This window comes from Scleropages formosus, chromosome 4 (genome assembly GCF_900964775.1).
Source record: "Scleropages formosus chromosome 4, fSclFor1.1, whole genome shotgun sequence".
In the NCBI taxonomy this organism is placed as follows: domain Eukaryota; kingdom Metazoa; phylum Chordata; class Actinopteri; order Osteoglossiformes; family Osteoglossidae; genus Scleropages; species Scleropages formosus.
The window spans coordinates 23,930,008-23,957,453 of record NC_041809.1 but is presented as its reverse complement, the minus strand read 5'-3'; the positions used below and the strand labels follow the sequence as shown (position 1 = coordinate 23,957,453).

The 27,446-nt window shown below is 42.8% G+C and overlaps 1 protein-coding gene across 1 annotated transcript; it reads left to right on the top strand.

Annotated features, from left to right (window-relative positions):
* Positions 1-4,745: 4,745 nt before the first annotated feature.
* ufm1 (ubiquitin-fold modifier 1) lies at positions 4,746-10,465 on the top strand. The gene is given in 6 exon segments (XM_018755039.2): positions 4,746-4,976; positions 5,100-5,156; positions 6,120-6,177; positions 7,390-7,429; positions 8,064-8,096; positions 10,295-10,465. Coding segments are annotated over 6 exon segments (273 nt in total). The 5' UTR covers positions 4,746-4,974; the 3' UTR covers positions 10,378-10,465.
* The last annotated feature ends 16,981 nt before the right edge of the window (positions 10,466-27,446 follow it).

Here is a 27,446-nt window from a genome sequence, read left to right as displayed (position 1 = left end):
TAAATATCAGACAGGGGCTGTTTGGGAGCCCCTAAGCTTTAATCCATCATCTAAAATGTACACTTTTTATGAATGCTCCAGAACACAGATTTTCATTGTGGCATTGTTTTTTTATTGCAGTATCATAGAATCCAGGATATCACAACATATCAGTTTATATGGTATGCTCAGTTCTTTTGACATGCCATAAAAGAATTTGGAATTCAGCTTAATTCTTCAGCTTGTCAATGCTTGAGCTGTCCAAATAAAAACAAAAGCTCTTAGACTGGTTTTTGAACTAAAGGGTATGTCTGCAATTAAGAGTACCTCAAGTCACAGCAGGAGGGAAGTGTGTGAGCACTGTGATCACTATACTTCTGAAAGGTACAAATGACAAATGGCAAGGAAAAACAGCATGACTGTATTATTTTCTGAATAATTTGTGTATAGAAATAGGATACCTGATAACACTGAAATTGTTTGTGTAATTGTCAGGGACGAGGCTGGAAGACAGAGGGATAGGTGAACCCAATTGCAGGAACTTTTAATGAAGAACACCAAAAGCGCAAACCGAAATCGTTGTCGTGGAGCACGCAAGGGTCAGTCAAGGGGCAAACGTTGCTCCGGGGATAAAACGGGAGCCACGGTCGATGTCGTGAAGCTGGGGTCTGGTGCCGAGGACATGGAACCAGGAGATCAGGAACAAAGGGGCGAAACGGAAAGAGAAGGAAAGGGTGTTCGTGAGCTCTGTGGCTGCGTAGTCGAAGTGATGGCTCCAAAGTGGTTCCGCAACCCAGTGAGTCAACATGATGCTTTTATACCCTCTTACTTTGATTCAGTACAGGTGCGGTTGCTTGGGCTGATGGCGGGGGGATGACAGTAACATATAAGTAAACACACACACACACATTTCCAGAACCGCTTGTCCCATACGGGGTCGCGGGGAACCGGAGCCTACCCGGTAACACAGGGCATAAGGCCAGAGGGGGAGGGGACACACCCAGGACGGGACGCCAGTCCACCGCAAGGCACCCCAAGCGGGACTTGAACCCCAGACCCACCGGAGAGCAGGACTGTGGTCCAACCCACTGCGTCACCGCACCCCCCTTATAAGTAAACAATATTCCTAAAAACATTTCAATAAATTGTTTTCAGTCTTTCTTATTTATCCTTATGTATGTAATATATAGATCAGAATACAAGCAGTCCCCAGATTAAGGACGAGTTTTGTTCCTGAACCTGTCTTTAAGTTGGATATGTACGTAAATTGGATTTGTACGTAGGTCCGGGTCGCAAACGCATTTCTTATTACAAGTCATTGTATATAACTGGAATTTTTAATATCGTAGGCTTTATGGGTATATGGGGGGGTTCCATAACTACGGCTTTTATGTCAGCCGGACGTAAAACAAATACACAAACAGTATATGCACGCAAATAACCATTTTTCAAAACAGGAAGAAAATTTTGACTGGTATAATCAATGTTCATAAAGAAGTGTTTAGCTTTTCTCCGATGTGATTCCAACATTAATTGTTAAGCTACTTATAATTATTTACATACATTATGTTACACAGGAGGAATTTTTTTTCTGGACCTGTTTAGGATAAAGGACCTTGCTCAAAGGTACTATGGCAGGAGATGGGTTTTCAAGCTGAGTCCTTTAACTACTGTGCCATTAGCCACCCCTGACTACCTTACGTATTCTATTTTATTAGAAAAAAAAAATTATACACACACACACACATTTTCTGAACCATTTGTCCCATACGGGGTTGTGGGGAACCGGAGCCTACCCGGCAACACAGGGCGTAAGGCCGGAGGGGGAGGGGACACACCCAGGACGGGACGCCAGTCCGTCGCAAGGCACCCCAAGCAGGCCTTCAACCCCAGACCCACTGGAGAGCAGGGCCCGGTCCAACCCACTGCACCACTGCACCCCCATTCAAAAAAAAAAAAAAAAAAAAAAAAAAAATTATATGTATATATATATTCTTTCTTTCTTTCTTTCTTTCTTTCTTTCTTTCGTTCTTTCAGTGCTCCACCACTTCATTAGTTTTCATCCTTGGCTTTGTTTGAAGTTTCTTATTGTCTGTCTTTTCCTGTTGGAGCTTGTTTACTTGGGAGGCACGGTGGTGCAGCGGGTTTGGCTGGGTCCTGTTCTCTGGTAGGTTTGGGGTTTGAGTCCTGGGGATGCCTTGTGATGGACTGGTGTCCCATCCTGGGTGTGTACCTCCCCCTCCAACCTTCCGCTCTGTTAGGCCACGGCCCCTCTCAGGACAAGCGGTTTCAGCCAGTGTGTGTGTGTGTGTGTGTGTGTGTGAGTTTGTTTACTCCACATCATTCTGGTGCATTTATATATTTTACACCACATTTTTGAGGCCATAGAAATTTCTGTAATCTTTCATATCATCTGTGAAAAGTGATTCAAAATTTTACATTAAAAAATTGTAGCAGGGATAATTTTTGTAAGTGACTGGTAGATAAATAATAGCAAAGAAGCAATCAGTTTGATCTTGTAAAAGGGCCATTACTTAGGTTAAATCTGCAGCCAACTGAACAAGGAAGCAAACTGACACAGGGTGTAATTTACAAGCTATTTATAGCTTTGCTTTTCTTTTCTTTTTTTCTGTTTTTAAGGGACCTGCTTTTATAACTAGCATCAGTCTTTCTGACCCTTTTTGTGAAAAGGGAGTTTATGATCTTTAAATATAATTGCAAAACATGAAACACAGATTCCCTCAGTCACTACAAATGATGAAAAACAAAATAAAATAAAATAAAATAAACATCATATTGACCAATATTGGTAATGTTGACACTGGGAGTCAAGCTGCCACTGAGTGTATTTTTAGCCTTGAGAAAAAAAGAGTAGGAAGTCTCTACTGTCATCCTGAATGGTCTCTGCTTGTCACGCCAAAAAAATCCTTCAATGCCAATGCCACAAGGCAATGTTGCTTTTTTTAGGGGTAGTTAGGACTTGGGCCCAAAAAAAATACATAATACTTCCAAAGAAAACAATGTATTACAAACATTCAGGGCTGAGAATTCACTTCACAGTAATTCTCCTATCTGTGGTATGAACAGAAACACTGTCCTTTAAATCAAAGTGATTATGTGATGTTCCCATCACATAAGACCCAACAGGGGCCCTAGCTAATGGCTTTGAAAGTTGTTTAACAGGGATAAAGAAAAATAAAATTGCACTGTCATCTTTTCTTTGTCCTAGACAATGTTTGTTGACATGAACCTCAATGCCACTTGGATAACAATTCAGGTTCTAGGCAGACGAGAAGGAATGGCAGGATACGGATGTCGCAAGTAAAGCAAAATACCAATAAAGACCCTATACTTTTTGCTCAGGTGTTGCTCATGTAACTACACAAAAGCAGCAATCTTTGGAGGATGTTCTTGAGGTACAGTGGGGGGGAGTTGGTTTGCGTTCCTTTTTTGCCCCCCGTTTATGTTCACATGGAACACAAAGACATATAGTCTGCTGACTTGGAAATAAAACTGCATCTGTTTTGCTGGTTCAGTACAACCTAACGCTTCAAGCACCGGAGATCTGCACAGTGTCACACTTCTGGTCCTTCTGTTTATCACGTTGGCTCCGTGTAGGACCAGGGCCTAGCGCTGCAGTGCAGAGGCTTGAAAGGTCCAAACGGAGTTGGTTTGTTTTTTACCAGCCATCGCACCTTAACCAGCAAACTGGCAAGAATCCCAGCATTGCTCTTTCTGACCCTGTTGCCACGTTAATCACATAAACAGACCAAATAAGAAGTCAACTTGTAATGAGCAAAACGAACCCTGGATCCCATATACTCGCATCTGACTTTGAAAAAGGCATCAAAACACGGGGAAAGTATAAACAGTGGCAGGCTTTTGTAGCAACAGATGTACAGTTTTCGTTATATAAAGAATATTACTTGAAGTCTTTTCTTAAAGAAGGTGAATTAACATTTGCAGCAGGGGTGTAACAACTTATCAGGTACTGGGGAGAATATTAATAATAGAACACAAATACTGGAAGGCTTATTAGACTTGCTTGAACACTGGCAGGACACTTCATGTCACCTCGAATTTTCTAAATTTTTCATTTTAATGATTTATCTATAGGCTACTCGCATGTCCACCATTTTTCCGAACTTTACCGCCACACAGATCAGGAGCTCTACCCCTTCAAATCCAGCTAGGCTAATGTCGTTGGTTTTCTTTTAAATATTAATTCTTTTTTTTTATTTTTAAATTGTGTCTTCTTTGAAATAAACTTCTAATAAAGCTGCAGTTAAAATGTATGGTTAGGTTGTCAGCGTATAGCACGTATGTTCGTTTTCAGACTAATCCTTTAATTTAAATTTATGTAACTTTACTTAAGAGATTGATTTTACTGCAGAGATTTACATTTATCGATCAGAAATGTCTGACATTTGCGTCGGTGAAGAAGAAAAAAAATCGAAAACTATTTTAACAAAAAATTACAGTTCGCATTTTGAAATGGAAAAATGTTCTGAGAATGTGACCAGAAAAAAAGATTAAAACAAGATCATGTGCTCATCATGGAAAAACAGTAATTTCATTGGCATTTCGCCTCATGTCACTATAAAAGCTTAAAAAATATAGTCTTTTTATTAAATTCAATTGAAGATACACATTTTCCACACACAGTTCGCAGTTCGAGAGGGTAACACCAATGAAGGTATTAAACTAAAGAAATGCGCATATATGTGATAAAATACGGTAAACACCATTTGGGCAGTGGCCGCCTTGCCTTCTCATAAATACACATTTCAGACATTAATCTTCGACAGTTTAAAATAGATAATAAATAGTAACTGGTATATTAATTGTCGCTCGAAATAGAAGAAAAGTAAAGACAGTAAATTTAATTTTAGAGTCCTTTTGAGGTGACGTGTTGAATCGGGTCCTTTTCACTTCCTGGTCAGGGAGTCCTGAGGTGTGCGATTGTGCCGACGACAACACGGTAGTAATAACAAAATGTGAGTTTATACGCATTCTGTTCCTTTTTTTTTAATTTAAAAAAAAAAAAAAAATTTAAATCGTGCTTACGTATTATGCGAAGCAGACAGGAACATTATTTGTGTGCCACTTTCTTCCACCAGGTCGAAGGTAACGTTTAAAATCACCCTGACTTCGGACCCCAGGCTGCCCTACAAAGTGTAAGTGATCGTAGTCCAGTCCGCTCTTTGAGGTCCCGAAGTTTAATTAATTGTTTGGTCTTTAATAATGACATGTCTATTACCGTGCTGTGCGGGAAATATGACGTAATTTCGCCGCGGTCTCGGACTTGCTGTGCGTTACGTCATCAATATTCGGTGCGGTCTCATTTTAGAAAATGATGTAAATTATCAGACAACTTTAAACGTTTTAATGTTTGAAAATGCTCTGTTCCACCGTGAAATACTTTGTGAGACATATGAGCAAGTTTTTAGTAAAAGTATTTGACTTTTTACTTACTGTGCCCTTTACATTTATTTAGCAGATGCTTTTCTACAAGCGACTTCCAATGGATACTATGTGTTATCACCCCACACACCTTATTTACCAAGGTGATTTACACTGCTAGATACACTACTTACAGTGTCACTCATTCATACATCAGTGGAACACTCTCTCTCTGTCACTCACACTATGGGAGAACCTGAATAGCATGTCTTTGGAGCATGGGAGGAAACCAGAGCACCTGGAGGAAACCCACGCAGACATGGGGAGAACATCCAAACTCCACACAGACTGAGCGGGGCTTGAACCCATGTCCTGTTGCACCACGCAGGTGCTGTGAGACAGCAGTGCTACTTGCTACCTTAGACTAGTTTTGCTCATATGTATTTGCTCATCTGGATCTTTCAGTGAAGCAGGACAGGTTAAAAGTTTATGTATTTGCAAGTAAGATAATCAGGCTGGTCTTAGAATCTGGATCCTGTTGGTTCCCTGTTCTATTTGTTGATTACTGCACTGGAAACCTTTTTCTGTGATCAAAGTCTATTTGCCAGTACATGTCAGAAAACAAAATGACATTTTCACGTGTTTGATAATCCAGTCAAAGCTCATTTGTTTTGCAGGCACTTGGGGTCCCAGGAGAAAGGGGTGTCCAGATGTGTAATACTGTAATTGTGTTTCAGACTGAGTGTTCCTGAGAGCACACCTTTCACTGCGGTGCTGAAGTTTGCAGCGGAGGAGGTATGGTCATGTCTCAAAGATGAACTCCTGCTTGAAAAACCACTTTCATCAGTTTGAGCACAGCACAGATTGTTGGATCCATGTGGGTTCCATGATTATACTTCTTAGGATCAGCAGAGATACAAAGATCGCCTGAAGACATGTATTTTGTTTTTGTCCTTCCTTTTTGTTCTCCATCAAACGTGATGTCCTTACATAAGTGCTCATTTCTGTTGTGCTCACATGTAATTGCTTAGCGATGCCTGTGCAGTGCTTCACTTCTGATGAAAGGGAAGCTCATTTTCTCCTCTTCCTTGTCTCCGTATCTTTCAGTGCAGGAGGATTTATTTTATGCACGTCAGAATTGATAAGACTCCTGTGATTAATATTGTTTTTTTTTTTTTTTTTTTTTAGCTTTCCACCAAGTTCAGAAAAGGTCTTGCACATTGAAACGTGGCACCTTTAGGCTGTTTCTACATTTCATCATCATTTAAGCTGTCTCTGCTGCTCTCTAGGTTCACCTTGCTGATCATTCTCTTGTGCCATGAAAAGCTGTCATGAAATAATCTAGTTTTCTCTCTCTCTTTCTCTCCCACCCAATTTGACTCCTAGTTAGGGTTTTCTCCAAACCAAAGTTCTTAATGGCTTTTCTTCTGTGACTCTTTATCTGATTTAAACAGAGTTTTATCATTTTGCTTGATCTTGAATCAGTTTGGTGCTGGTGGGGATAACTAAAGCAGAAACTAATTTGAGCACTTCATTATGATCTGAACACCTAGTGGGTCCCCCCCCCCCCTTTTCTTTCCTATGTCTTTCAGAAACCCCATGGTACTGAGTACAGTGCCACTGGTGTCAGTCTTGGCATTGTAGACTTGAGGGGATATAGGGAGGAGAACCTCAACAGAGGAATAATTGGGATCAGTAGGAGGCAAGCTGGAAAGCCTCTAGGTATAATATAGTGGTGGAGTTAAAGAATGGCTGAGAGACTGAATAATCCACATCTAGTTTAAAGGACACATATTGTTAGGCAGTCTTTCATACAGAAAATGGACTGAAGCTGAAAGGTGCACAATAAAGAAAACTGTAGCACATCTTTTGGATGAATACCAGGATGCCTTTATTTTGTCCTCGTTTTCCTCTAAGTGCTGCCTTTGTCCATTTTTTTTCCTTCTGTTGTACTGTTGTGATAACTACTTTGTTTTTATTGTAGTGATTTTTCTGTTTCTTTCACAGTTTAAGGTACCTCCAGCAACAAGTGCCATCATCACAAACGGTGAGTGTCCTTTTTTTTTTAAAAAAAAAAAAAAAACACCACTGTCATTGACCTTTGTGTACTTCAATGTAATTTAGTGCTTCTGCAAACTATAAGGTGTTGTAGTTTTACTGAAGGAAAAAAAGGGCAGATAAATCAGAGTGAATGTGGACAAAAATTTAGTCATCCACCGATTTCAAGCTGTAATTGCGCTTAAGTGTTGTGAATTTTCACATAATTTTCACTCCATTACTTTGTATCAGATGGCATAACTGTCAGCTTAAAGATGTTTGTCACTCAGCTGTCACTGTCTACAGCACCCACAATAAACAGCCTTTACTGCAGTTGACTGCATGTGCTTTTCTTGCACACCATCATCACTAAGTCTACTTTATTGAAAGAAAAAGGGCAGTGAATGAATGTTTGTTGAGGAAACTACAGGAGAGATAATGAGCAGTGAAATAGAAATGGACATATAGATTCGTGGATGGCTTTTTCTTCATCGCCACGGCGACACAAAATCATTAGCGCCATTGCCTGTTCCTCTGCCAGCCTGCCAGGACGGCGTTGCTGTGCCGACATGAGGGCTGCCACCCCCCCCCCCCCCCACATCCATGTTTATTCATGTTCTGGGTCTGTCGTTTTGTCATTGCAGATGGCATCGGGATCAACCCGGCCCAGACAGCAGGTTGGTGGTGTCCTCTAGTCTTGGTAATGAAGTTGCTTACACCCTGCCCCTTCATCAGCCCCTGCATTGCATTGCTCTCAGTATTTTCTTCACCCCTGTAGCCAAAATTTTTGTTTATTTTTTGGGTTAGCAGCTTGAAATGTGTTGTAAAAGTTGAGATGTGTTGTAAATGCACATGAATTATGGATATGAGCATTTTTATCACCAAGTAGATAGTCATAGCTTTCTGTGTGGATATCTATTGTGCCTAACTATGTCTTATTATGTGTTTACATATCCTCACTTTATGAACATTTCAATGCCTTGGATGTACAAATATATATTTGGGTGCATATATGTATACAAGCTGAGCCACCTATGGTTAGCAACCTGATTCCTCTGTACACAGACATAGAGAAGATGAATGTTTATACTGTTTCCTTTGAAGACACTAGATAATATGCCACAGCTCTGTCACAGTTACTCACAGTCTTGTATGCAAATTTCATTCATTTATTCATGGCTCTTCCATACTTTTGTTGCTAGGAGGCTTTTGTAAGAAGGTAGCCTTTGTTGGGGAGGTTTCCAGCCAGGCAGTCATGAGGAGGAGGTCCCCGAGATGCTCTGATCATATTGCGGCTGCTCCCTCCGCTGCCCTTGTCTCCTCATAGTTCCTATCATTGGCTCACTGCAGAATGTGAAGGAGCTGATGTTCAGAACATGTCTGGTCATTCTTGGCAGAATTCTTAAGACAATTAAATCAGTGGTGGAATTTATATAACTTAGGTGTCAACGTAGTGCAGGGGTGAAGGGTCTAACTTTGCACCTGGGTCCAGTTTGAGTCCAGCTCATTCAATGGAGCTTTCATGTTCTCCCTTTGTTTGAATGGATTTTATCCTGGTGTTCTGGTTTCTTCCCACAGACCAAATACATGTTTCATGTGGATTGGTGACACTAAATTTTCCTTACTGTGTCTGTGTGTAATGGCCTTGTGATGGATTGGAGTCCCATCCAGAGAGTGCCGTTCCTTATTCGCTTCGCTACACTCCCCATTATTGGCTCTGTGAATAAGTGCTGAAAATGGATGAATAGATTACGAAACCCTACTGTTGAAAGATTTTTTTTTTTTTTTTTTGAAACTATGATTAAATATGGCCAACAAACTAGGTTTACTTGAGTCACATGTCTGCAGCTGTTTCTCTTTCTCTTAATGTAATGCATAAATTGTACTTTTGCTGAGATGTACGTTGCTTTGGGCAAAAGCATCTGCTAAATGAATAAATGTAAATATAAAAGATGGTAAACTGGTGAAAAAGAGACTTTTGAGATTCCATTTCCCAAGTATTATGATTATTAATATTTCAAATACTATATACATATTGTAGCCCAATTGGAATATACAATCTCACCCTTGGTAGAGAAAGCCTCTTGTGTTAACATGCTTTCCATACTAAGTAGCTCTTTACTGCCCCCTAGAGGACGTGCATTATTATTTCTTTTCCTTAGAATAGATTGTTGCTGCTTTTTCAATGACCACTTTCAGAAGTGTCTATTAATGTTTGATGTCACCACCACAAAAAAGTGCACAGAGGAGCCCACAGATATGGACTGAATTTCTGTTTAGTTATTTACTTTTAATTGTGAGGTTGGAGAAAGTGCTGGATTGATTGAATTCAGAGAAAACTAGTTGCCTCTGGCACAGTGGCACAGCGGATTTGGCTGGGTCCTGCTCTGTGGTGGGTCTGGGGTTCGAGTCCTGCTTGGGGTGCCTTGTGACGGACTGGCATCCCGTCCTGGGTTTGTCCCCTTCCCCTCCAGCCTTGTGCACTGTGTTGCCGGGTTAGGGTCCGGTTCGCCTCGACCCTGCTTGGGACAAGCGGTTTCGAACAGCGTGTGTATGTGTGTGGTTACCTCTGTGACTGATGCTCCATTTTTGTGTTGTTGTTTACTCTCTCAGATAACTGGGCAGTAATATATTTAATAGGATTGAGGATGACTGACCGTCCTCTTACCAAATGACAATATAGGATTGAGGATGACTGACTGTCTTCTTACCAAATGACAATTGTTCCATGTTGGCTTTCTAAAACTTGTGTGTTTTAGCTTGAGTGCAGTGTAAAGTGTAAAGACGGCCCGTCTGTTAAGTATTCACTCAGGTCTTCCTTGCTGTAGTTTCTCACCTCTCATTTTAAATGTTTTTCTCATTTTTCTCATGACAGGAAATGTGTTCCTGAAGCATGGATCAGAGCTTCGAATCATTCCCAGGGACAGAGTGGGAGGCTGCTGACTGGCTGCGTTGTGACCATCACAGAAGCAAGAGCGGAATGGAGGAGGGAACATGTCTCACGTCAGCGTTTAACAACCCTTTTATTTATTACCTGACCCTGAAGTGACTTCTCTCCATGCGTGGGAGGAGACGGCGCCAGTCTCTGCATCATCATAACATTTCACCGGGAGCCAGGTCCAGCTAACCGGACTTACTCCTACACCTCAACAGCTGATTCTCACACATGGAGGAAGACCTGAGCGAATGCTTAACAGACGGCTGTCTTTAACGTTAATCGTTTCTACTCCTTTGTGCCCCTCAAGCTGTTGCAGGTGTGGGTGGGCTGTATAGCTGCTTTTCGAAGGTCCAGCTGGATCTGAAATGGGCCCTCTCACAATTTTGTTTTTCTTCTGTGTTTCTGTAACAACACATGTAAAAAGAAAATCAGGAACATTTGTGCATCTATTTTTTTTATTTTTGTCTTTTTCCCTTCACTTTGATCTTCAATTACACTTTATCTCTGAGTGGGAGGAAAAAATGTTCCATATGAAAGCTTTGTATCACAAACAGAATGCTGGGAAGTGCATTAAACATTAGCTCAGTTGACAGAGCAGCTGAAGTATTTTGGGTTCATGGAAGTACCTGAATGACAGCAGGCTGGGTAATGAGTTATCCTTTTTAAAACACTGTACACTTTGCTGTTTGTGGATACGGGTGTTTCAAGAGCTGAACTGAACTTCATTTGTACCTATACCGCACATGGGACCATCTAACTCAGCTGTGCAATGTGTGTGTGTGTGGCATATTTGAAATTTTTCCCACCCACATCCTTCTTACTGAGCAACCTGTTGAATTTGAACAGAAGCAGGTAACTTTCAGGGGGTTGTCCGTATTCAAATTTTAATTCTTCTGAAACTCATCTCTTAATGGCTATTTGCTTTTGTAAACGCTCACAAGCAACAAGAAGACACACGTGTGAGGGCAGTGCAAGGAGCGATTCGCTCACAGCCAGCCTCAGGTTCCTTGCAATTCGTTATACTCCATCACTTTTCCAGAATTCTGCTGGTGTAGACTTTGTGTCTGTGGTGGTGTCGGTTCACCTTTGGGGAGAAATTTCACTTTGATTTACCAGACCAGCTTTACACTGCTGTAGCATTCCTGCTCAGTTACACACTAAGGCTGGATCCAGGGTCTGCTGGTTTTCTTTACAGTGTAATTTCTAATTGTTTTGTTGAGATTCCATCTTTTAACAGCAGTTTACCTCAGCTGGGGTAAATCAGGCATTCATTAAAATTTATTCCAAAATTTGAGGACCTCTGGTCTATTCCTACTTCAGTTCATTCTGGAAATTCCTGTGTTACCTGGCAATGAGTGGCATCCTTTGCTACTTATGTGTCAGTGAGAAGTTGTTAGCCTTTAACACTACGTTCAGTGAAAAACACTGAGGCACACGAGGTTCAACACCACTGAGACCGGGGCTCCACTGCTTTGTCTGGTTTGAACTCCTGCTAATGAGATGTCAGCTGTCGGTTACATCAAGCTTTGTATCCTGACGTAGCCCCAGACTTGACTGACAGGGTTCGACTCGAGAGCTGTGTGAAGGATAATTAACTCTTAATGTTCCCTGGATGGGTAAGTGGGCTACTGCTCCCACTTCCTTTTGCTTGGCTGTGTAATTGAAGTGACGAGTGCAGGTCCGAGGGGACGGTACACTTTGCAGGCTGCATCAGGTGGCGAACGCACACTGCCTTCACAGCGGAGCAGCGTGCCGCGGAGGCAACGTGCTAGAATGCGGACACGGTGTACCAGGAAAATTCTCTCCACGTCGCCTGGCAACAGCCTTCCAATGGGAAGGGGGCGCAGACAGGAGACTGACCAGAGCCCCACCTCTCCGCACGGTAACATTAGTGATCTGCAACACACAACATAACCCACCTCCCTCCCACACACACATGGGCTAACACATACGATCCAGCAGCTCACCTTCAAACTAAACCAACAGTTCCTACCCAGCAGCCTTTGCTAACAGTACTTTGGGCACAGTGCATACAGATAACGTATTTAATGCATTCATAAGTTGCTGTTGACCCACACTGAGCTATTAATATAGGCCAATGATACAAGGAGAGGTGATTATGGCTCGAGCGGAGTGGTTATATGAGGGGATCACTGATCACCTGGTGGTCTAAGCTGTGGTCTCTTTCGCTCGTTTACTTCTTTCTGCTCTCATACTGACCGAGGGAGACCGGTCATGGTTCAGCAATCATTTCTTCTGTGGCTTCTTCTTGAAAAGCGGTCCAGATTTGTTCCCTTTGCAGTCCCCTTATTCTTTTTTTCTGTCAAATAGATTTAAGTGTCGAAGATATGTCTTATTCAGCCTTGCACAGGTTGCCGGTCTTCCTGAACCAAAAGTTTTAGTGAACATCAACTTTTCTGCAGCTACAAGGGTGGTATTTATTGGGCCCTTTGTGCACAGCATGGTTTATTAAATTTCTGGTCAATCTATGGTATTTAGAGATAAATGACCCTGAAAGTCAGATTCAACGATATGCCTAAATTCAAGCATATTTTCCTCTCCGGATTCGTGGTCCTGTGGCCAACTGATGGGAGGCACTTTGGCACAATTTGACTGCTGCTGCAGGAATCTGTGGAGCAGCGCCATTTCACAGTTCAGGTAACAGCAGGGGCTCTCTTAGAAAAATGTTATATAACAACATCTTTATAAATATTTACAGGCCCATGGGAAGTAATAAAATTGTCATTACTGCCTTTTGCAAGCTCAAGTTCCTCCAATTGTTTCACATACATTAGACGGAGTCGTTACATTTCCATATTGCTCTCAACAGTAGCGATGCGCATTTTCAATCTCCATTGTAGCAGCTCATCCATTAAACAGAGATCCGAAAATATTTGCTCTGCTTTTTACTGAAACATTTTGCAATCATGCTCCTACGGTGCAGTATGTATAACCCTCTATGCACACTAATTCAGGCATTATGGTGTCCACTTGGAACACAACTGATCTGCTCTTCTTCTGAACTAGATTTTGTCATTTGAAACGAAATAAGAAGTAATAAGGAGGTGATAATTCACTTTTAAAATTGGTAACCCGTAGATTTTAGATATCTGCCAAAGGCTCGAAAAAGCCATTAAGGATTGATTTCAAAGCTAACGGCTTTCAACGCATTTTTGCATCATTAAGTGCCATCTGAACATCCTCCTGACAATCCTGTACGGAAACCTTTGGGCTGAGAGAACGAGAGCGAGAGGTTACTGTATGCTGCAGGAAAAGGACCACCATAATCAAAAAGGTGGGTCCGCATCCTGCGAAGACAAAGTGTCCATTTCAGAGGCCAGCAATTAGTCTGACTCGTCTGTCCCTCAGCTGAGCCGAGGGAACGAGGAGGGGATTCGCTCAGTAATGGCGGCTTTTTGCTTGAACGCTCTGCTGAACATCGAGAAAAGAAATAATCCCAGCGCTCCAGGACCAACGTGTGGTCGCTCTGACAGAGCTACTCGGCGGTGTACCTGATGGGAGCGTACTAAAGCCCATACTGCATTCTGGCTTTTTTTTTTTTTTTTTTTTCTCCAACCATCAGAATACCTGTAATTCTTTGCCGCTGGTTCTGGAAACAACCGCGGTATAATGGGTATCATTTTACCCAAATTCAACCATGTGGTGATATGGTCAAAATAACTCTCTGTTATCATGATTGGAAGCATTTCAAATGAGAGACTGTTACGTTGATGCCAAAAACATGCTTCTCTCTCTGGGCCTGATCTTCCTGACTGGGGGTCTCAGTGCTGGTCTGGGGTAACGTGTGCCAAGCTTAGGCAACACTTTGGAGGTCATTGTCCGATCAATACTTCACACACATCAGAAACTGCTCGTCACATACAAGGTTGTGGGGAGCCAGAGCCTAACCCAGCAACACAGGGCAAAAGGCTGGAAGGGGAGGGGACACACCCAGGACAGGATGCCAGTCCATCACAAAGCACCCCAAGCAGGACTTGAACCCCAGACCCACCAGAGAGCAGGACCCAGGCCAACCCACTGTGCCACCACACCCCCAAGTAATGTTTTTAGTCTCTAATTATTTGACATATGCCTGTAAAATATACAGTGAATGGCATCATTACATTGACAGCTTCTTTTTTTTTTTGAAACAGTGGCAGCATGTAGTGTAGGGGTTAGAGCTGCTCTGTCTGGATACATTTGTCAGAGGTTCAAATCCCATCTCCTGCTGTAGCACCCTTGAGCAAGGTACTTGCCCTAAATTGTTCAGTAAAAATTACCTATTTAAATTGCTAAAACACTGTAAACTGCATTGAAGATAAAGCATCAGCAAAATGTAAAAAAGCAATCAGTTATCTATAGGGATGTATGTGCAACTCAACATGAGGGACCACAAAAAAAATTCTCCAGAGACCTGTAAGTCCCTTTTTTGTATGCGGGGAGTTTACCCACAAGCCCAAGTCCATCTGATCAATTTTATCTGGATCTTTTGACTTTTTCCCACAGGAACTCAGCTGTATTCATCAGGCTGTTGTTCTCAGATCAAAACCCATCAGAACAGCACAGAAAGGAAGTGACTATGATGAAGAGGAGTCTGTGGGAGCCCTTCTTACTGTAAATGCACATCTCTCCTGCATGACATGTGGAAGAAATATGAGTCCAAAAAGATCAAGGCCGCCACCTCCTGGGGCTGCAATTATACTGCAACTTCCACTTCTGCCTCTTTCTCTCACACACACACACACTTTCAGAACCACTTGTCCCATACAGGGTCGCAGGGAACCAGAGCCTACCCAGCAACACAGGGTGTAAGGCCGGAGGGGGAAGGGGACACACCCAGGACGGGACACCAGTCCGTCGCAAGGCACCCGGAGCGGGACTCAAACCCCAGACCCACTGGAGAGTAGGACTGCAGTCCAACCCACTGCACCACCACACCCCCTGCCTCTTTCAACTTCTGCTTAATGTTTTTATGTCAACATTTATTATTGTTATAAACCGCTTATTAATATAGACCAGTTACTGGAGCCAAAGAATGAATATGTACACAAAAGAACATTTGAAAAATATCAAACTGATGCTCAGATAATAAAAAATGTAGAGGTCAGTTTTGTTGTCAGGCTCAGAATAAAACCTTTTTTTTCCACATCCTCAGGTACCAGTTCACATAGACATAAAAAAATGGCATCAAACTAATAATAATAATAATAAAAAACAAGAACTGCAAAACAGTGGGTAGTGCTGGTTTTCTTTTCAATTCTACCTCTGTCTGGAGTTCGCATGTTCTCCATGTGTGTGTTTCCCCCATTTTCCATTCCATTTTTAGGTGCATTGGTGATTATAAAAGAAAATTTGTGTGTGTATGGGTGAGTTAAGGAATGTGCAATTGCACTGCAGTGGGCTGGCACTCCCTATCAGTTCCTGTACAAGTATTCATGTAACATATACAGGCGAAAAGCTGGTATTGTGCTAATTGGCTGTACTCGGAATCGTGTGTCTGCATCTGAATTTCTCCATCTCCTGGTGAAATGTGCTTCTGTATCCTCTGAGTTGTACATCACTTTGGAAAAAAGCATCTCTAAAATAAATATATATAAATATAAATGTAAGGCAAGGCAGGGTGAACCCACGATGTCTGAATAATAGGCTTTAAAATTGAACATTTTTTGTTAAATGTAGATGTAGTGCTGTTTTCAGGACTGTAAGATAACTGTTGGAAACCTGAAAGAAATAAGTTGTTGGTCATTTAAGAACCCTTAAGTTAAAAATTCCAACATGAGAAAATACATATTGTATTGGTTGTGTACATTGTCAAGCTCATTTCAGGGCTCTTTGGCTCCAAGAATTTGCCAAATCAATGCCAACAAGGAATGGCACTGAGACATACGAGACGACACCGGTGTCTCAGAACTCCTGAACTGTTCGTCCAGTGCGGCTCCAGCACTCCACCATGCTGTCTTGGGATTTATGTCTACACAAATCATGCATGGATATTTTATAACCACCCATTTTCAATAAACACCTTTCTGATTTGAGTCATGAATTGATTTAATGCGATGTAATGAATTAAAATGCATGTATGAATATTATGCACAGTCTTTGCTTTGGTTGCAGTGCTGAATCATCGCTTACCTCTGATCCACTTATTCAGTGCCGGAGGTCTTGCTCAGAAAATGAAAAGCTCTTTAGATACAGTAGTTTTTATTGCTAATTATGGTGTCCATAATTACTTTTTATTTGTACTGTTGCAGAACACAGTTAAATTCAATTCCGTTCAGTTCAGCTTGTTTTTGAAAAGGGTTCACCCCACCACGTTGTCACAGAGGGAACAATTCTCATAACTTCTGGGGATCAAAGACCAGTTGGCAGCACCACCCTCGTGGGTTATGCAAATATGTTGGAGCTTCTAACTGATTTCTGGAACGGTCACCAGACGCTCATGCAGAGGCCCATCAGTCACGTACAGTGGGTCAAACAGTGAGGACTCACACGTCCCCTCCTGGTGAGCTTCTCCATGGGTATGTTGGAAAGCAGGAGAGTCTGAAGAGGCATCCTTAAAAATTACCGAATGACTATTCCACAGTTTAGGAGCGCTATGCTGACTTTACTACTAGTAGTTAAGTAATCTACTTATTTCTCAAATTACAGGAAAGCCTTCATCCTGTAATCAAAGAATGCATTCGAGATTGTCAGTACTAATAAGTAGGGGCCAGATTCTTCATGTAAGTTCAGCCAGCTGGTCCCACGGAAGCAGACACCACAGACCACGGTCTCATAATACTCCTAGATCCAGTTATTTGTGATTGCTATTTGTAATTTGTTGCCCACACCAGGACACATCCAGGTCATTGAGGTGCTTATGGTATGACATGTGGGACATCATGCAGTGGGCGGAGTACACAGTTCCATGGATTGGAACTAGGGTCGGTAGGGAAGAGCTCTCCGTTGTCCTGATGGCTTTCCTGTCATCAGGTCCTCTCCAGTGACCTCCTCAAGGATCGCCTCCAAGAAGGGATTTGTCCATCGGTGGGACGGCGCTGTGTCCTGGTAGGGACAGGTAGACCATTGCACAGCGCCTCCGATTGCTCATATGAAAATACTGCACTTTGTGCATAGACAGACTCGGCTCGCTGGGGAAAGCCTGACCCAAAAATATCTCAGCGCCAGGGATCCTGAAAAACCAGGCTGTACCTCCGTATCAAAACTGCTACGTATCTGAGCTTCGCTTAAGTTTCCCAGCCGTAGGCGTGACACTGTTGTTCTCTACTCAGATACCTCCACGACGTTTAATTCTCTTGAAGGAAGTTTCAGAAGCCTGGAATCCATCTGCATAACTGGCCCTCAGAGATGATTCAGATCAGGGGAAACGACGTGGATTTGCATTAATAGGGCAGCTCAACACAGTTATACGTTAATGTATACAAGGTATCGCAGGTTCCTCACACCTCACACCGAGCACAAACCCAATCTGACAGCAAGCAGACAGCTGGAATGGGATTTACCGGTGCAGATTTGAGACGAGCAATTCTCCTCTGTTGAAACAAAAAAAAAAAAGAAATACTCTTAGTGTCTTTTTTTCTGATTCTCTGGGAGACGGATGAAGTTGTGACAGCTGTGTATGACTAAATTAGCTAAAGGACTCGCGTGGCTCACAGTTCCTCAGCTTGTGCTTTTACACAGCTGGATGTCTTACTGTAGCATACTTATCTAAAGCAGCATCGGTCATAAATCTCGCAGGTCTGTGGGGTTTTGTAAGGGCTGCTTGATGTGTCATTCTGCCTCGAAAATTACCGGTAAATATGCGTAAATTGTACTTAAAATGTGTTTTTCATACCTGGATAGGCTTTGACAGCCCTTACAGGTGGATGATTCAGGACTCACTCCGATGTTGCTCCTATAAGCCTCACAGCCACGTAGCTCTTGGTATTTATATTCTTGCTGCTTCTGTGCCTAGTGAAGGCTGTGAATGTCAATTACACGCCACTCAAAGCTTCTTATCTCTCGGTCTGCCTCTGCTTTCCAGCCAGAAACCTCTCGCTGCACTTATATGGTGAAGATGTGTACTTGACATTCCTTGGCTTACTTTTTCCTGCCACTCCTTGCACTGGGTTTTAGTTATTTTATTTTATTTTATTTTTTCTCCAAAAAGGCCAAGTAGCTACACCGAGTTATTTTTTCTAATGGAATGTTCAGCTACTCTGCCCAAACCTCCCTTCCGTTTCTTTCAAAAGCTGCAAAGGGAACAGTAGAGAATTTTGGCCCTTTTTCAGTTTGTTAGCTTCCTTTCAGGTTTCTAATGTGTGGGAGCGGAGGGTGAAGACATGGGAAACCATGCCAAAGAGCTGGGGGCAGTGCATATCTTCTCCCCATGGGACACCGGGGATTGTCGAGGTCCCAGACTCCCTGTCGGCTGGGACAGGTCATTAAACTTCACAGCCATGATTTAGCAGGCACAGCTGCACTTGGCCATTGCATTTGGTCCCCTAATCCTGTTGCATTCGGTGAATGCTGTTTCCCTTCCTTACACTTTGCCTGCTTTAGCAGCAAACACACACAAACTATTTTTAAAATTTAATAGCAGTGTTTTCCATTAAGCATCCTAATAGTCATAAGTGTCTTATTCTTTTAACACTGCAATCAGTGCTTTGCATCAGTGGTTACTGTACCACATTATGCCTTATTATTCAGTGTTATGCCTGACGTTATACAGCTGCACGTTCCTAAAATTTAATTCCAACACAGTGAGGATTGCCCTTTCTCACTTTATATACTATATTTGCTGCATGCACAAAATATGGTACAATTTACATAATTAAAAACCTTTTCTACATAGGGGTCTTCAGCTGCCTCTACATGTCAGACTCTGTATCAGTGGAGGGAGAACCTATGTTATTTACCTCAGTCCCCTGTGCAAGTACTGCGTGGGTCACTGGGCTAGCAGATGTTATATATCTGGCAGGCATTCTGTGCTGTAGTGCTCTCAGGCCTTATATGATCTGTGACATGAGGGTACTGCTAGTACCAATTAATGCCCAGTGAGGTCAGTGAGCAGTTGCTGGTCCGGAAGTCTCTTTAGTGGGATGTTTCTCCAGGCTTCGTCTGGGAGAAGAATGACTGGTGTGGACTTGCTGAAAGATGCAGGTGGGTTTTTCAGTACTATTTTGACAAGAATGATTAGAGTCAGAGTGCCTGCGAAATCCGGACCCGCTGGGAACATTTGCCGCTGGCGATATGTCGACACCTCTGGACCGGCCTGCCGCTATTGGAAAAGAACAGTCAAAAGAGCCAATCCCGCCAACATGGTGCCATCTGAAAGGATACCTTCCCCGAAAATAAAATTTAACATCTGCCAAAATGCGAAGATACACAAACAGTTAATTCATCTGTTCAGTTCAATATGCAAACAACGCAGAGAAACAGCTTGCCGATAAACAAATTACTGTACGTCCTCAGTGCTGCGTCACCCTCCATCTGACCTTTCTTGCCAATAACATGTCGCTCGTCCATTGTTGGAGCACAGCATAGAGAGGAGGTCCAGACCGATGGTGCCAGACCTGAGAATAGCCTGGGCGCTGCATCAGAGAAGCGCTGAGTGGACATTGTTTTCCGTTGAGAAAAGAAGGAGTCGACACTATAAGTGGAACCGATAAGCTGAGGCAGCTGCCAGAGCAAAACTGCAGCACGGATGCTTCTGGTCACTAAAGCTTAATTTTTACAACTGAACTCCCGTCGAATTAAACATTAGTCACCTTCCTTTTTGGTACTGCTAAGAATAGAACTCAATATGCCACATGCTATAATATGCCTACATTGTGTGCACAAACAATTTTAATCCATCAACATCTGCAAAGATGTACTGTTGTGTTCTTTTTATTCTGATGTGCTTTTACCACGTGCAGGGAACAGATGTTGTCAACCAGCATTTGCAACAGTTCTTTAAATAGATAATGTCATCAGCACAGTTCGGATATAGGATCGTTTAAGGGAATAACCGACAAAGAGATATGGCGACACGAGACGATTAAGATTCATGCTGAGCGGGAGATATTCTTGGCTACGACTGCCTTAAAGACATGATTTAGAGAGATTGTTCTTTGCTGTAAACATGGTGAGGAGGCAAAATCCTAGCAGGTGGCTAAGGTTGCTGGGAGCCCTCTCGGGTGGGCTCAGCTTGATCAGCCCTGCAAGGGGTTTGCTTGTCAGGACAGAGTCCCTATTCTATCAGCGCAAACCCAGGCATCAAGCGAAGGCTTCTGTCCTCAAATGTGTCTCGTAGGCAGGTTGTCAGCATCTTACACTAAACAGTGCAGAGGCATAATATGAAATGGCAAAGAATCTTAATATCCTCATACGGATAATATGTCCCTAAGGCAAAAGCACCAACCAGAAATATGTGTGCTTTGGCTTTAATGACAATTTTCTTTAAGAAAATTACATTCCATGAAGCATAGCCACAAGAACATCTTCCGTCTCTGTAAGTTTATGATTCCTCCTCTCGTCTGTATTTGATATTTATGGTACACAGAATACCTGTGTGGCCCACACCAGGTGTGGTGGCACAACGGGCTGGACCTGGTCCTGCTCTCCGGTGGTTCTGGGGTTTGAATCCTGCTTGGGGTGCCTTGTGACGGACAGGTGTCCCATCCTGGGTGTGTCCCCTCCCCCTCCAGCCTTACGCCCTGTGTTGCCGGGTTAAGCTCCAGCTCCCCGCGACCCCATATGGGACAAGTTGTTCAGATGTCTGTGTGTGGTACACAGAATAAGACAATGTTAACGGTTCTGATGCAGGTTTTTCTGCATAGCACTCACAGATGCATGTAGACAGACAGAAACTCAAATACAAAAAACAGTGTCATGCCCCCAACCGTGTGCCCAACAACTGCACCTGCGACTAATCAAGGAGACAGGTTATAAAGAGGCTGTCTGGATGCTCCAGATTGCGGAACCTTGATTCGAGAAACCGTGGCGCTTCACCCTTGCTCTAAGTTCCCTGCCCTGCTTCTCTCCCTGATCCCTCCTCCCCTGCTCTTGTGTGCTCCATACCCCGCTACTCGCCCTCCTGACTCTGATTTCCGAGTGTCCCCCGAACGACAAACGAATATCAACCGACCCTTGGCTGTCCCATCCAATAAAGACGCACCTTCATTTGAGTCCGTCGGCTGGATTCTTGCGTATGCCATGACACACAGAGCCACACATTGATACGTATACATCTCAAGGTTGTTATGTCTTTACCCCGAATGTGGTCCTTTTTGCTGCTATTGGATTCTGAGCTTCTATTGTCTTAAAAAGGAATCTGTCGATTCAGACCGAAACCCCCAGGATGTGTATGAGGTCAGGTGTCAAGGGTCAAAAACTTAGAGCTTCACTTAATGGGAAGACATTCCACTTCATGACCTCCCTTATTCTTCAGTGTCAGGAGGAACCTCAGGGCCGGAGGTGATGTCATCATCAAAGTAGCCCGGGTACCCTCCAGACATATAGTGCTGGATTCATTTTACTGCACATCATCAAACAAGAAACTACCCAACCTCTGTGCAGCAATTACCTCACAGGTGCACCAGTGCTGCTCTTCTTCAGCAGCTTGTGACAGCCCAGGTGCCGAGGTTCATTTCGCACAAAGACGGCCATTCAGCACATCAGGGAGGATAATGGAGAGCCACGTTGCCCAGGTAATACAGAAACATCCAGCAGTGCAGTATTGCACTGAGCAGAAGGCATCTCTGGTTGGAATGGAAGGGGGAGAAATGAGAAATTCTTGGAGGATGCTTGTTATTCATCACAATTGGTCTTTTGAATGTGTTGTTGTCCACGTCAGGTTTCCGGCACGTACGCACCTGTGTGGTTTCTAAGGAGATTTTTTATGTCTGTAATTTTAACTCCAGCGCTTTTATTATTTTGTGCCCTTCTTTTCCAGAAAGCCAAATGCACTTTCAAAGAAAAAAGCTTTTTTTTCCTTCCTTTGTTGCTTTCCCGTTGGTACCATGCACTCCCACTACCCTCAGTAGGGCAGGCAACCCATGAAACAGAAGCACTTTGAGCTAAGATTTTTAATTCTTTTCCTCTCACACGGTCCAGACCTTTTGTTGGCTAAGTGCTTTCCCCAAATGACAGGTGAAATGTAAGGGGAATTGGCATGTGTCAGGGATGATTTAGCTGGATGGGGCACAATACCAGTTGTGCTCAATTAAAAAGGCTGCGGGTGAGGCAGTTGTCAGCAAAGAAACCAAACAGGTACCGGGGCTCCGTCTTCTGTTCCGTCTGCATAATTATAGATCCCGTCTTGTCTCTGAATCCGCTGCTGAGCAGCGCAGCCCCTGATTATGGGGGCAGGATGGAGGTGGAACAGATGTTAGCTCGTACGCACTTGCACTGGCTCTTTCGGGAAGCAGGCTCGAAGTGCATCCCAGAGCTCTCGGTGTCTCTTCCATGTGCCTTTGCGTATGGGGCGGCACGTCCCAGAGTGATAAGGGCGCTGGGCATGTCCTCAGATGGTCGCAGGTTCAAATCCCAAAAGGAACAGCCTTGTAAAGCTTCAGTGAAACAAGCAATGACATGAGAATGGAAACACAGTATTTTTCAAGGACAAGGGAGGGTGCATGGATGAATAAAGTGTAACACTTTGCATCTGCTACGGAGCAGTGTGCTGTTTTCATATCTTGTCTGACTCTGGCACACACAGTTAGTTCTCTTATAACCTACCGGTGGATACAGTAATGCCCAACAGCATGTTGCTGTATCTCATCTGTCAATGAACATGTTCTAGCGTCCATTAGAAGATACAGAATTCCGCAGCTCCTCGAACACAGGGCACGATGCAGGTGCCTCGGATTCCCGTTGTACGTAATCAGCACATTGTTCTCTTTACGGTATTCCTTCACTCACAGCTTCTGCCTCTTTACAAAGGTTTCTTTCTCAAAGCTCCTCTAAGGAGTGCATTCTTGAACTTGGCCTTGAGACCCCTGATGAGTCACAGAGAGCTACAGTTTAGGAGCCTCCTCAGATATGCAGAGAACATTGTCAGGGCGGCTTTAATCAACACCCACATCCACAACACCTTTCTTAGAGGAGCAGAAAAGGTGCTGTGATATAATTATAATGGAGAAATTCATCAAGGGATTTACACCATAGGCATAGCACAGGAAAGTGGGTAGGAAACTGTCATAGGCAGTAAGTAGAGGTGCTTTAGAATTTTGCATTCTTTTGTTAAATTAAAAAGGGTGCGCTGTCAGAATTGGAACGCACTCAAAGATTGTTCCATTCACGCCTAAAAATAGAATAAAGTACGTCTAAGGTTCGACACTAAAAGGAACAAGGTTGTGTTAACCATACGTTATTTCTTCTTGATGGCTCTGTACTGTTTAGCTTAGTTGTTTAATTCTTATATTTATGTTTATATTTATATTTTATTTTTTATTTATCTAATTGCTAGATGTCTCAGGGAGACAATGGGTTAGAGACAAAAGAGTAAACAGTGAAAGAAGAAATACATCACAAGCAAAATTTACTAACCTTTTATTCTCTAGAAACTTTGCGGCAGAATGTTGTGGGTAAACATCCTTTCGTATAGAATATACTTTGGAAAATTGTGAAAAGGATTTGTATACCACTTCAGCAATATTCATGGATTACATTTACATTTACATTTACATTTATTTATTTAGCAGACACTTTTCTCCAAAGCGATTAACAATTGATACTATGTAGTGTTATCAGGCCACACACCTTATTCACCAAGGTAATCTACACTGCTAGATACACTACTTACAATGGGTCACTCAATCATACATCGTTATGGATTATAATTAATAAATGTTTTTGGAATTGTCAGAATGAGATTGATTACTTTATTGTAGTGATTTGTAAATTACCAAAATTATGCAGTTATTTCAGTATGATCCTATTGATAATATCTGTGGTAATTAGGGTTATTGAATTCCTGCAAATTCTAAAATGTTTAATTCTTCCAGAGGCAGGCACACACACACACACACATTTTCTGAACCGCTTATCCCTTACGGGGTCACGGGGAACCGGAGCCTACCCGGCAACACAGGGCGTAAGGCCGGAGGGGGAAGGGGACACACCCAGGACGGGCCAGAGGCAGGCGATTGAGTAAATACCTTTCGTGTCTGTTTATTATACGTATGCTGGTTAGCAGCTAGAATAACATCACTAATCATGTAAAAGTTAGAATTTACAATGTATGGAATAGACAAATTCACTAGGTAAGAATTACTGGTATCAAACAATGGTATTTGTCTTATATAGACTAAAATGTGGGTAACACGGGTGCCTTGCAGCTCCTGTACTGTCGGTTAGGACATGGATTTAAATCCAGTTCCTTCTGTGCAGAGTTTACACTCTCCCTGTGTTCATGTAGGTTTCCGCCCACAGTCCATGTGTTTCAGGTGATCTGGTAACTCTAAACTGCTTACAGTATGTCTATGTGTGAGCGAACAAGTGTGTTTTGCTGCTCTGCTACGGACCAGCATCCTCACCAGGGCTTACCCTCCCTTGCAATTTAAAGTTTCAGGATAGGCTCTGGACCACCGTGACCCTACACTGCACCGGTAGTTCTTGATAATGGCAAAATGAACTGAAATATGTTACACCTGTGCTTCTCCAGAATGTTTTCTGAGCACAGAAATAAATGAAGATATTTTGATTGTTTTAGCATTTCCTTGCAGGTCTGTGCATACCATCATTGAGAGGGCTGTTATAAGGAGCTCCTGGTCTCTTCACGTCTGTTCTCGTCTGTTATCCAAGGGTCTGGCTCAGGGGTCAGTCGGCAGCGTTCACAGTATGCCCCTGGCAGACAGGTCCCCAGCCAGCCGACACTTTAACTGCCTCCAGGGACTTGCGTTTTGACATGCGTCGCCAGCGCAGACGGTTCCCAGCAGCTGCGCTCGCCAAAGGCTCATGCTTGATCCGCTCTGTGCGTTGCCCAAATCCTCTCCCACCAGTGAAGGAAGGAGGGGCATAAGGACTGCAGGGTCGTGAGAGGGAATTTTCATGCCAGAAAGGGAGAGGTGAGCAGAACGTCACTGTTGCATTCTTTGGGTGCCTGAACTGCTTGGCATCAAAGTCTCTCGGGCATACACACTCGGTTCGCGCTACATGGAAGAATGGAACTGGAGAAAGACATTTAGTGTTCACATGACAACTCCAGGGTCAAGAACCCAGAATCCATGGAACATGCTGCCTCGGAGGGCTTTGCTGTCTAGTTTCACACAGTGTTCGGTGTTTAGAAGTAAGATTCTTCAAGCACTGCCACAGGTCATTCACCTGCCCTTTGCCCAAACTCCAGGATTCTTCACCAATGGATTTTTAAAGTTTCATTATTAAACACATGGCTGGCTCAAGCTGACAACCTTTTATCTGCAGACACCGTTTTCTGAACACCTTCAAATGGGCTTTCAAGACTAGCTAAGCAGCTTATGAAAGGCATTTATGAATAATTGCAGGATAATTAAATGTGTGCTTCTCAAGCGGGTGGTGTCAATTGCTTTGGCATCACCGAAAAACTGTTTGTAAAGCCTGCAGGGATGTTTTCTTGACTGCACATATCACAGAATTCACAATGAACATCTGAAAGGCTTACAGACCTCAGCAATGATACTCAGGGCACGATTAGGGCAGCTTCACTAAGAGAAGTGGTGACCAATTCCTTTACAAAATATTTTCTAATCCCTCTCTTCCTATGCATGTTCAACTAAACTAGCTATTCGTGGAACATCTTCTAAATTTCCTGAAGTCTGCAGCCAGCTTTTTACATTTCTTTAACATCCCTGAAAAGCATGCATTTGGGTTACCTATTAGCCTCTGCTTGGAGATCACTTTTATAATTTAGTATTAGTTAATATAGTCACACTTGCTTGTTTATGAATATTTTGCAACTCCACTGATGCTTTTCCCCCCAGTCAGTTACAGTTTTAGCTGGATATTTTTACGAAAGCAATTTAGTGTACCAGCTTCACTGAAATTACAAGTCAGTGAGGATATGACAATATATAAAGGGATACCTCAGCCAAGTGAAACCGCGCTATTGTGTTCTGTTCAGGAGTACAGCCACAGAGTCCTTACTTGCCCCAAATTCTAAACCCCTGACCTAGTGGAAGGTGTTTCCAGTCTTCGGCATGTAGATTACACCAGCTGTCAGGTTATCCCCTCCAGTCCTTTTCAGAAGTTTCATTACTGGGCCTGTCAGAACCTGAGTGCTGGAAGGACGGAAGGGTGTTATTTCTTCTCTCCAATGAAATAACAGGGAAAATATACCCTTCTAGTACAGGAAGCTTTGCGAATTGCCTTTCGACAGTCACGCTAAAGTGCTGAAGTTTTGCAGATTCGAAGAGGTGAAAGGTCCTGTCCATGCTGGGAAGGAGATTCTGAAAATGTACCATTTTAGTCTAAGACTAAACCACATACAGGCAGGATTAACCCAGATTTTTGTTTTACTGCAAACTCTGCATACTTCTTCACAAGATCAAACCAAATGTGCACATGTAACACTACAAACAATAGGCAGGGAGTACCACAACTGGAGGCCAAATCCAAAGCAGAGGCAACTGGCTATCCACTCAACTTTTATTTAAATATTTGGCTCTGTATTATTCCTAAGCAACTGTGTCCACACCGCTGCATAGTCAAGTCGCAGGGGAAGACCTCCATAACTCAAACTACATCCATAAAATATCGAGGTAGAGAAAATTAACAAAATATGTAAACTGCTTTGGGCAAAAGTCTTCTAGGTAAGTGTATAATATATATGACAGTTTTATTAAAGTCATGTACCTGTTAGTCATTACATTTAGTTCCAGTGACTGTGCAGTGTCTACATGTTGTCTCTTACAGATAGCAACTGTTTTACCATCTCAGATGTCACAGGCATTCTGTAAAATCTAAGGATAATTTATTACTAAACTCCACATCACATGCCAGAGCTAATATTGCATAGCATCCATGCACCTCATTCACCTCACAAGCTCCCACAATAAAAATTTTGACGCAGTTACTGTTTCTTCTCTTTTGTGTTAATTTTTTTGAGAGGTGTAATCTGAATGTTATGAATAACAGATTTTATCTAACT